This window comes from Pelodiscus sinensis, chromosome 2 (assembly GCF_052426305.1).
Source record: "Pelodiscus sinensis isolate ZL-2025 chromosome 2, ASM5242630v1, whole genome shotgun sequence".
Classification (NCBI taxonomy): Eukaryota; Metazoa; Chordata; order Testudines; family Trionychidae; genus Pelodiscus; species Pelodiscus sinensis.
Window position 1 is genome coordinate 79,455,039 of NC_143053.1, and position 12,310 is coordinate 79,467,348.

At 39.3% G+C, this 12,310-nt stretch overlaps 1 protein-coding gene across 4 annotated transcripts in view; it reads right to left on the reverse strand.

The window, feature by feature from the left end:
- The window catches only part of LAMA3 (laminin subunit alpha 3), a 194,752-nt gene that overhangs the window by 104,148 nt on the left and 78,294 nt on the right, over positions 1-12,310 (reverse strand). For 3 of the 4 annotated variants that reach the window (XM_025181720.3, XM_075920832.2, XM_025181719.3), the window contains 6 exons: positions 10,902-11,001; positions 9,546-9,702; positions 6,630-6,768; positions 4,564-4,706; positions 2,299-2,399; positions 2,042-2,195 (listed from right to left, as the gene is read on the reverse strand). In XM_025181720.3, coding sequence (XP_025037505.3) covers positions 2,042-2,195; positions 2,299-2,399; positions 4,564-4,706; positions 6,630-6,768; positions 9,546-9,702; positions 10,902-11,001 — 794 coding nt within the window. Of the gene's footprint in view, positions 1-2,041; positions 2,196-2,298; positions 2,400-4,563; positions 4,707-6,299; positions 6,433-6,629; positions 6,769-9,545; positions 9,703-10,901; positions 11,002-12,310 lie in introns of all 4 variants that reach the window. The other variant, XM_014570532.4, reaches the window with a different exon arrangement.

Consider the following 12,310-nt stretch of genomic DNA (forward strand, 5'->3'; position numbering starts at 1 on the left):
AGACGTAGCCTAAGAGTCCTCCGGCCAGCACTTGTGCTGCTTACTACCACCTGTGCCTCTTGCCTGCTCCCCTGAGGTTGCAGGTGAGCTTCTGTTTGTATATGTGGATGTTTGTAATTTGGATGTTTGTAACTAGGGGAGTACCTGTAGTTTTGTGTGTTATCGTTACTGATAGATGATGCAATTTATTTCTAAAACACTTTGACAGTACATGAATTATCTTGCAACTGCAGGATTTCAGTGAACGATTCTTTACAACGGGTCAGCAACCTATGGCTCACGGGGCAAATATGGCTCACTAGGGAGCCACATACGGCTCTTTTGAAGCTCTAGCCCAGCTCCCCTTTTCTCCCCCCATAGCAGGGAGCCTGCTCAAAATAATCTGGCCCACGAACACAGCAGAGAGCACCCCGGCAGACTCTCCTGCTTGCCCTGCCCATGCACACTGCTCAGAAAAGTGGCTACGGGGCCATTTGTTTTTCACACACTGTGAGCCAGGAGGGGAGGGGGAAAATGGCGCTTCATGGCTGCTCCCGCCCCCCGCACAATACCATTGGCTGGTTTCTGGTCAATGGAAGCTTCCTATTTCAAGAACAGCCAGAGCATGAAACACCAATCCCCCCTCCCATCAGGGTCATATATACAGAACACATGGTCCTGCAGCCAGTGTGGGGGCAGGGCAGGCTCCTGAGAAATGTGCTGGGCTGCTAGCCTGGAGTCTCACTGGTAAGTTTCCCAGACAGAGCCTGCCTCGGGTACGCCAGCCCTTTCCTCCTCTCTCCTACCCCACATACCCAAATCCTCTGCCCCTTCTGAACCCATACCCTCTCCCAGATCCTGCTCTCCAATTCCTTGCCCCAGATCACAATCTTCTCCTGCCCAAGGTCACAATCCAAACCCCTGCACTGTAATCCCCTGCCCTACGTAACAATCCAAACTCCTGCACCCCAATCCCATGCCTTGGGTCACAACTGCCTCCCCCACCCAAAAAAGGTTCCCCATTCCATACATAAAGACATTGCTGAAACCTTTGTGATGGACATAATATTTTACTTTATTTAAAAATGAATCCTGGCCAACAAGTCCCCAATTGGGGCCCAGCCCCATCTGGCCGCAGCATCATAACACTCCTACACCCTCCCCATACCAACCCTAAGCCCATCATACACCTGAACACCCTGCTCTGAGCCCCTCATAGCCTCACATCCCCAGACCCTGCACCCCCACATCCCCAATCCCCTGCCATAACACACCTGCATCCCTGCACACCCCAACCTTGTGCCTAGCCTCTCATACACGCCAACCCAGATTCCTGCACCCCCTATTCCCAACCCCTTGCTATAAGATTGACAGAAGACAGCTTGAATGCATGCATGAAGCTGGATTTGACCAGTTATGATGTAAATTTCAAAGAAATACATTAAAAGATACAGCAGCAGAAGGCCCATTAAATAAACTCTGTGAGTACAATGTTTCATTTGTGCTATCATTAATCATTATGTCAATTATCAATAATATTAAGTTGTATATTTTCAGTCATGCAAATGGTCATTCTTATACAGCTCTTTGTTGACCATTTGTTCTGAACTTTTATGTAGTTTGGCTCTTTGGTTTGTAAAGGTTGCTGACCCCTGCTTTGCAACATCTTTTGACTTTTATAGACTAAAGTACTCACTTACATCACAGTTATATATTTATTGCAGCCAGGAATAAGACTAGTTGATATACCAGATTCTGATCTTACAGCATGTCCACACTGGTCAGCACTTTCACGAAACGGCTGTGATCCCACCATATGGATGCTGTGAGTGCAAAATTAAAGGTCCTTAGTTCTCACTAATGTAGTTCCTTTAGTCTGAATTGCAGGCCAATGTAGACATGCCCTAAATTATGCTTCTATAACTCCCAAGAAACTTCGTTGAGACTAATGATAAGAATTTGTAGCTCCATCTATCCCAACAAATTTACAGTTAGCTAATTTACAATTAGCAATAAAAATACAACTTATTTGTATCTGTTAGTATGGATACAGGAGTCTGACCTCTCTTCCACTAACGTGCAACATCACTGGATGCTTCGGGGTTGGCTGTCGGACAGCTATTTTTCTGTACTCTCCACCAAGCAAGAAATGTGTCGCCTCTGAACCGAAGATACAGGAAAATCTGGCTAGCGGTAAATGCTGATAAAGCAAGCAGCTTTAAAACAAAGCAAAACACCATGATATCCTAATTACCAATTACAACAGGAAAGGAAAATAATTAGGGTAATCAGTTTATTATACAGTGTAGATATACTAACTTATCTGTTGTAGCACTTCCTGAATAGGTACAAGGCTCTGTAACTTGTAATTGCAAGATGGGTGCTTCGTAGTAATCACTAGGTAACAGCACCAGGTAATCCTAAAAACAAAGATTGTGATTCATTCAAGAGTACACAGAAAATTATATCTACAGCTCTAAAATGTACACAGAGCTCTTCTAGGAGGTACCTCAGCTCATCTAGATATTTGCCTAATTTTACAACAGGCTAGTGAAGTCACTACTAACTATAATATCATAAACTTAAAAAACAACAAATGGTCTGGTAGCACTTTATAGACTAACAAAACCTGTAGATGGTATCATGAGCTTTTGTGGGCACAGCCCACTTCTTCAGATGACTGGAGTTTTGCATTTAGGACCTCATAACTCATCTATGTACAGATAGTCCCCGACTCACGAATGAGTTACGTACCAAACACTTGGTCGTAACTTGATCTGTTCATAAGTCGGACTCCATTCATTTAAATGTGACCGTGCTGTTCGTAAGCAAGGATCGCACGTTCGTAACTCGGGGACCACCTGTATAATATCATACAATGACTTGTTTATAATGCTTTATATACTATGCACTGAAATGTAAGTACAGTACAATGTTTATATTCCAATTGATTTAATTTATAATCGTAAGGTAAAAATGAGAAACCAAGCAATTTTTCAGTGAAAATATGCTGTGACACTTTTATATTTTTATTTGATTTTGTAAAACTTGGGAGTATGTAAGACAAATCAGACTCCTGAAAGTGGTACAGTAATCTCAGGCCCGTTCACAGGGATTTCTTTAGATGCGTGGGTTTTTTTGTAAATGTGTACCGCCAGGGTGTGAATGCACTCTCCATGAACCCCCAAGTAAGTGGGGAAATCAGCCCCAGCCTTTCCCTGGCTGGCCAGAGCATGCTTACTTGGGAGACCATGGGCGTGCTTTCACACCCTTTGCACACACACACCCTGTGTATACGGCCCTGAATCTAGAAAGGTGACAAGACACTGAGTTAAGAGAACTAGGTTTCCCAGCAAAGGGCTGCAGCTGACACTCAAACTTCAGTGTGGTCAAACCACTAGAGGGGGGTAGAGTGCCATGTGTTGTAAGCATGAGTTACATAAAAAGTTTTAGTACACAGTTGCTTCTGCACACTAGTCACCTATGCATGCAAGATGTTGAATTTATATGCACAAAAAACACTTGAGTTTGAATTACATATGCAAATAGGATTCCCACATGTGCACCAAAGTGACTGCGCATACAACTTTAGTTCATTAAGTAAAGTCAAGCATGCATAACAAGAAGATATAATTTAAAACTCTGGCTCTACTGCTGTATCTATCTATTTCAATCTACATACTGAAGTTTATTTGATTTTAAAGTTTTGTTTACTGAAGTTTTATTGTAAAAAATAAATAACATGATTTGTTAGGATGACCAGCAAATCTCCTTTCAAAATTATGTATAGAACAGACAACCAAACCAAATACATACTGCTTTTATAGGCAAGAAATAAGATTTAATAGTACTTCAGTCATTATATGGTCTATTCCATATATTTTAGTGTAGTGACAAGCTTGATACATGCTAAAAATGTTAAAAAATAAAAACTGATTTTGGCATAACTTCAATTGTTTCATAAGTGATCACTTGAAACATTTTACCTTTATTAGACCTTTGCACTAACTTTTATGAATCTTTATCAAGGATAGTTTGCTAGTTTTATAGGCAATACAAGGAGTTGACAGTATTTAACAAACAACTTATTAAAGACAGAATTCCTCTTACATTTTTTCTGAAAGAGTTCCCTTTCATTGGAGCCCCATTAACATATCCAGGGGGTTTGATCCATCAAACACATGAAAGCTTAGATTGCTTTCATGAGTAAGGTGAGCCATTGACTTTTTTCAGGATTGGACTCTAATTCTATAGAGTTTCAAAGCAGAACTAACCCAAATTTTGGATAAGGCCAAAACGCAGTGACTACAGGTTTGTATAAGCATCTGTGAATTTTAAAAGATAAGTGCATCCATTGGAGAGGCACAGTCTAGATAGATTTAAAAGTCTGATATATACAAAATGAGGGCAAGTGAAATTCAAACAAGAGAAACTAAGTGAAAAGCAGAATTTTCATTCCAAAATGACACTGTGCTCTCCTCTAGTATTGAGCTTCACGTCCTTTACATATATCTTTCTAAAACTGAGGTGGTTCTATCATTTTGTTCTCAAAAATTTAAAACATTTTCCCAGCCATTTTCTTACCAGGAGGACTCCATCTGCCTTAATATTGATAATCCAAATTCCTGGAATAAGTGAGAATTGATCTGCAATGGTGTTTCCTGGGACTGTGATAAAAGCTGGTTCCTTGCTGGGTGGGAAGACAATCTCCTTGCTCTGAACAGCCCCTGACAGCAAAATATAAATTAAAAATAATAATGGTTATGCCAAATGATTCCACTTTCTCAAGGCTCAACGCTTTCATTCACTAAAATCAAGACTGACAACAGATCAATGCTGCATTTTCAGCATGCATTGGGAATACACCTCCTAACGTGCATGTTAAACTACAAATCTATGTAATTATTGTCCTCTCCATTCTTACTAAGCTCGGGAGAAGTCTTTTAGAAAAATAAGAAACACCTCTATTTCCACCTGAACTTGTGTCACAGTTTGGGAAGGTTCTGAAATGCTTGCTTCACCTTCCCTTTTCATTATTTTTTATTCCATCTTTCTCTACACTATTTTAATAAAGACAATGAAAGGCCAACATTGTGGAGTTTTCAGCTGATCCAAAGTAGCAGGAAATGAAAATCTTGGGAGACCACCTGTTCCTATGTGATTTCCAGCCAAATTCTGCAGACTCAAGAGGATCTGATAAGCATCTAAAATTTTCGTGTCTGAAACCTAAGGATTTCTCTTCAATTGTACAAAGCTAATATACAAGTAACACTGTAGTTGCAGTGTCCCTCATGGAAGAGAAGAAATGGGAATCAATTGCAATTATTATAATGAGCATTCTTTATTGAAGCCACTGATCACAGACAGGATACTATGTTTGCTTCTGGCTCTCAATCTCCCTGACCAATCAACACAGTCTGTGCTGTTGTGTAGCCACACAAAGTCTTTAGGGGGTACAGCTACATACCAAAAACAACCTATGCAGCAGTGAGACTCAGCTTGGGTCTACAGATTCAGGCTTGCACTACAATGCTAAAATTAGCCACATAGATGTTTGTGCTCTGGCTGGAGCTTTGATTCTGAAATACACTCCCTTCACATTTCATAGCCCAAACTTCAACAGCTACATGGCTATTGCTAGCATTTTAGTGCAAGCCTAAGTCCATAGAACTGGTTTCTGAGACCTTCTACTGTAGGTGTTATTTGCTGTGTAGAAATACTCTGTAATCCCTGCAGGTCCAAGTTATAAAAGGGACTGATCTTATACTTAAAAACAGAGAAGAAATAGACCTGAACTAAACCCTAAAATCAGACGCACTTCCACTTCTCCCAAGCATGAAAGATCTAGAGTCCTTATCTCCATAATGGTGTGAACCAAAACAAACCACTCCAAATTCTGTTGATAACTGTAACCAGGTCCACCATTTGTCCATCAGGACCCATTCTTAAATATTAGTGACTCAGTAAAGACAGCAGCCAAGCAGCTTTTGAATAAAAATATCATTTGTAGCATCGAAAAGCAACTGAGTCATGTTAAACTCAATGAAATTTTCAGGGTATTGTCATCATGAACCATCTATGTCAGTATTGGAAATATTAAGTTTGGTAATGTAGACATCTAAAAATTATTAATAGTTAAGTCAATAAGTATCATGCAAGCAAGGGCAGCATCAGTTACAGCAAAGTATACTAGAAAAACACACAGTACTCACAGTTGTTAAAAATAATACATTTAAAATGATATTATTAGTTGAGCGTGGCTGACAGTATGAACTCCGATCTAACACTCAGTTTTCGCTCAGTTCTCACATTTTACCTACCTGTTTCAGGCAGAGATTGACCAGCAGTTATGTGGCCAGACACCATTTCAATTCCAGGGTTAATATATCTCAAGATAACACGAAATAAGTAGAGGTTTGATTTCTCCACATTCAGAGTTATCCTCACTTCATTCTGTAAAATGCAAGTTAATAAACACAAACAGCCATAAAGTGCCAAATGGATAAACAGTTAGAAGCCATGCAAGCACAATGCTAAATTCCTAGAGAAAATAAACACATACACTTTCAGACAAATATGTACAAAAATACCAATTCTGGTGTATAATCAGAGAAAAAAGACAAGCCTAACAAGAAAAATAATTAACTTACAAGTATAATTAGTGTCAAAATGTTTCCCCTCAGCAACTGAGATCCTCCCTTTAGAGCTCTTTGAAACCAGGCTGACATAGCGGAGTACTAGGCGGAAGAGCTTAGAAGAAGTCACAGTGACAGGCACAACCACCTCTGGCTGGGAAAAATAAAAAGAAGGAGAAAAAAGAAAGAAAGGAAAGTATATTATTTAACACACTACCACCCAAAGAGAGAAAAGTTACAGAAACCATTTAGCAAGGATAAACTCCATAACAGGAAAGAAAAGTTATGGTAGCAAATGGAAGAATACAGAACACAACATTCCGCTTATGTTTAACACTGATACTAAATTGCGTCTTGCCAGCTAGTCCTAGAAAAGCAGAATCAAGATGCAAGATGTATTGATACTATGTAATTAATGGTGCACAGAACTGCTGGAATCCTGCAATTACTCACACAACATGCAAGCATACTGTAACAAGGGTCGCCTGTATTCGTGGATTAAATCCAGAATTACACATCTAAATCCTGAATCTCATATACAATTTCTAACAATGAGTCTTAGAATGTCCTTGCATTTCCTTCTGATCCCCAGCAAACCTCTTAGCCTTTTATTTTAATGATGGCTCGGTTATATTTTTGCCCTTCAGATGAACTGACACTTCTGGAACCAAGTACCTCTTCTCAGTCACTAACTGTCAGAACCGCCCCCCAGAAGACACAATTCACACTGCACATTATGTAGAAAAAGCTTGCACAACAGTAAGAGCAGACTGCAAGATTTATCCAGACAAGCAGAGAGGTTCAGTGATTGGTGGAGGAAGAGCAAATTAACAAACTTAGCATGACCTCAAAGATCCCCTTTGCCTTGTTCCTTCATTCTACCTTATGCTTCCTCTCTTCATGGTTCACCTCTCCCCCTTGTCAACATAACCAGGGGGTTGTCCCTTTATACTACCACCACCATTTAGGTCTGCTCTCCCTTTCAAGCACACATACATTCCACTTTCCCTACCTTCCAAAGCAAAAAACACCTGATAGAGTTGCCAGTTATAAAGGCCTCACCATCTTTGATCTCAGCTCAGGGCTAATGCCACCAGGACAGGGCCTTACATGTCATTTTTAGAATATATGTTTATTAGTCATCATTAGAGAAGAAGAATATTTGTATATAAGTCCTCTTCTTTATTAAAATAAAAAAGGAAAGCAGGAGAAGAGAAGAGAATCTAGAAATGGGAATGATACAGAGGGCAAGGGTATAAACAATGAAGTATAACAGGGGCAGAAAGATAGGGAAGCAACAAAGAAAGATCAACAGAAAAGATGGAAAAACAGGAGAAACTTTTACAACTATTTTGAATGGAGGGAGAGTGATAGTTCAGAGAACCGAGGTGCAGAAGAGGAAATATTGAAAGAATATATATATATATATATATATATATATAGAGAGAGAGAGAGAGAGAGAGAGAGAGAGAGAGAGAGAGAGAGAGAGAGAGAGAGAGAGAGAGAGAGAGAGAGAGAGAGAGAGAGAGAGAGAGAGAGAGAGAAGGCAAAAGAAAAAGAAACTGAAGCTTAACTAACAGAATAGTGTTTGAGACATGGTAGAAGTTTGAAAGTATAGACAGAAAAGCAAAACTGAAGAGACAGAAGAAAGATACCTGTGAGAGGGATGGACATTTTTGCATTTAAGGCAAAGGGAAGAGTGGTGGAGGAGGCAAGACCAAGGTCTGACACAGACTTGAGCAAATTGCTTGTCAGCATTTAAAATTTGGGTTTCACACAGAAGCATATTAAAATACATTAATGGCATGATAGTGTACTCTCAGCTCTTGCCATTATCACACACTAATTATTTCACCTGAATGACAACAGTGCCACCTTTTAGATTATCACTTTATACAAAATGTTGTTGCATTAGCATATCATGTAACAATGTTTCAGCCCCCAGGAAATCCTGGGATAAATGTTTCTTTGCCCTGTAAGACATGGGTAAGGTACATCAAAAACAAAAAAAATGCCCTTTGATATAAGGAGTGTTCAGATAATTCACCTATCCTACAAGGACACAATTATCTAAGGCTTAGATCCTACAAATACTGGCATAAATGTATAGCCTTTATTCATGCAAATAAAGTTATGCACAAGTGTGTTTGCAGGATCAGGATCTCAATTATTCATACATTGTCAAGTGGGTATGAAACTAAAAAGGGATGGTGTACAGTGGAAGTTAAGAAATCAGATCTTCAAAGATAGCTTTAGTGAAAATGGGGTGATTTCACAGAAATTAACAACAGCCACCCCAGAGTAAAAAAGGGACAGAGAGAAAATGCTTAGCTTGCACAATGGTTATGTACTTACCCTTCAGTTTATGGTTGCCCCACTGATCCTTAGATACCCTACCAAAGCTGGACATATTTTTTTTCTAATAACTGTAAAGCTAATCTGCACCAATTTAATAACAGAGTCACATATTCAAGGAAAGTGACCAACTAGCCTTTATTACTTAAATTTACTGTTTTATAACTCTGTTCCTTTGCTCTAAATTCAGTGCAAATCTTCTAACTCCTGTCCTAGACAAAGCCAGTTGATGGACATTTTCTTCCTTTGATTTATGCACTCGGACTCTTCTGATAAATCACAAGACTGTAATATTCACACATAATCACATGCTTGCTTGGATGCTGTTGCTTTATTCAACAGGCCTATTGCTACAATACAAATGTGTCAAGCCTACTGAAGTATGCTCCTGTCTGTCTCTCATCCATTGCAAGTAGCAAGGAAGAGTGAGTGGGCTTGTAGGAAGTTGCAGTGATGATTGCAAGGAAAAACTTTATTGTGACTACCTCTGTGACTTTATATGCAGGTAACAATACTGAGGAATCATAAGCCCCAATGGCTGCATTGTCATCCAAGAGCATTTAGTCAATGACGTACTTGTATGGAAGACATCCGTGCATATCCTCTCCAACTAAAGCCAGGAAATTCCTGAGGGTCATAACCAAACCGAATGCCTCGTCCATTGGCAGTGGTACCATCTTCGATCTCAAATTTCATGTGGTGTAAATCCGGAAAAAAGTGGTTCTTTTCGGGTCTTTCATAAAGGAAAAAAAAACCACAGGGGATGCTATTTATTTTCTCCGAATGTCTGAGTTTCTTTATATAAAAAATGGTAACACCTCATTGTCAGCTATCATACTGTTACCAGAAAATACAGCTATAACTGCTGACTGAACATCAAATATGACTATGGAAGTAATTATGTTTTGGTCATCTGACAAATTCATGTGTTACCTCACCATCTGTGAGTAATAAGACAAACCCAAATTCATTATTTCACCATACCACCATGTAGGCCACTGATGCATGGTGCATTTATGACATCAGTTTATCTGCAGTGGATATTACCTTCACAGGTGGATGGGGTACATATGCTAATACTCAGCATAGCGGGACACCTCCACCAGGCCACCTCCATACAATTTGAAGGCACTAGCTAATCTCAATATAACTTTATTCTCAGAAAATGAAGCACTGAGGCGGGGGCAGGCTGGTCACAGTGGAATCCTCTGAACCCTGTTCATACATTCCTGGTGACAACTGGAGTGTATGATAACAGGAAGAATTCAAAATGCTTCTATTAATGAGCTAAATTCTATTCTCCATTATACTGGTACAGCTCTACTGACATAACAGAGAGGGAAACTTGGTTCATTTTATTTTTTAAAACAACATATGCAATGCTATGGAACTGCAAAAGATGGAATTGATGGTTAATTAAATGAGTTTCAAAAGTCATAAATATAAAGTTAAAAGAAAAGTGGTGGGCAGGAAACATCAGAAGGGTAGATGATACCAAGGCCTACCAACTAATTTATTAGCAATGTTATGTGAAAAGATACCAAGCAATCTTGGGCAGTTTTAAATGATTGTTTTGAAGCATGAACTATGGTTATATCTGCACATGTGGGGTGCGATTCCCAGACTGTGTAGACATCTTTGCCCTAAATCTACTTGAATTAACTCACTAAAAAATAGTCGTGTAGCCTCTGCACAGGCAGTGACATTTGATGGGAGGAGCTAGATATCCCAAGTACAAATACCCAAGGGGTCCCAGTGGGGTTGTGCTCAGGGCAGCTACCCTATCCTGCTGTTCACTACACCCTGTGGCTACACTACTATTTTTTAGGAAGCTAACTTGAGGCAGGCTAGCATTAATATAACTAAGCAAACTGGGAATCACACATGTGGATACAAGTATAGACATAGCCTAAAGGTCTCAGCAAGACTTACGTCTGACAGGTCATTCCCACTACGTGGTTTCTGCACTGGCAGGCACCTGATGGCTCACTACATACAAGACTGACAGATCCTCCAACATCACACTGGCAGCCTGTCAGGTAAAGAAAAGATACCATATTTTCTTCATAAAATGTAATAAGCGTTATCAGAAACCTTCCTCTAGCATCCTCAGAAACCATCTCACTTCCTCTAGCTGCCATTAAGTGGCAATGCAAGTTTCCCTCTTCAGACTCCCTTGTGAGATTTTCAAACAAATGTTAATACATATTTCAGTTATTACTGGTTTCTCATCAGGGTTTCTTTTTTTAAACATGATATAAAATTGATTTTCCTGATCAAAATATTAAATATAAGCCATGCTTACAGTTTGCTGTGATTAAGGTTCAATAGTATAAGCATTCAATTTTTCTATTCAATGGGACAGATTTTTGTAATGATGGTTAAAATAAGCATATAGTGGGAATACAGTGGCAATTTATTTTTCAAGAAAATAAAGAACAAATGCATGCAAAATACAAAAGAAAGTTTATTTTTGAGGGGTTGCTTTGATTTGTGAAACAAAAATTATATATTCACTAGCATACAATCATATTTATTTATACATAATTTTTGAAAAAATATTGGACAAACTATAGACTTGAAAGAGCAAATAGGACTTCAGGCACAAATTAAGAACATCCTTAAGGGTATGTCTAGACTGCATCCCTCTGTTGGCAGAGGGATGCAGATTAGGGAGGTCGACATTGCAAATGAGTAGGGATTTAAATATCCTGTGCCTAATTTGCATAAAAATGGCCACTGCATTTTGCCAACTCAGCACTTTGTCAGCAAAAAGTGGCAGTCTAGAGTGGATCTGTTGAGAAAGAAAGCCTTTTTCAACAGATCCTGTAAACCTCCTTGCAGGAGGCATAAGGGATCTGTCGAAAAAGGCTTTCTCTCTCGACAGATCCCCCTATAGACTGCCACTTTTTGCTGACAAAGTGCTGAGTCGGCAAAACGTTGTGGCCATTTTTATGCAAATTAGGCACCGGATATTTAAATCCCTAACTCATTTGCAATGTCAACCTGCCTAATCTGCATCCCTCTGCCAAGAGGGATGCAGTCTAGACATACCCTTAAGGATGTTCTTAATTTGACATACCCTCAATGTATATCTTGGTCAAAAATTTTAAAGCTGAATGCTTCAAGGTTCACATCTGAACAACAAAATGTAAGTGGCCTATTTTTCTGATGTGCTGAGTACCCATAAATCTCCCTGGACTCAATGGAAACTTTAGGTGCTCAACCCTTTGGAAAATCTGACCATTTTTGCTTAGGTAATTTAATTTTATTTTCTAGGTTTGATCATTTTGACCATAATTTACAACTCCACACACTGAAGAAGGGATTGATTAAAGAAC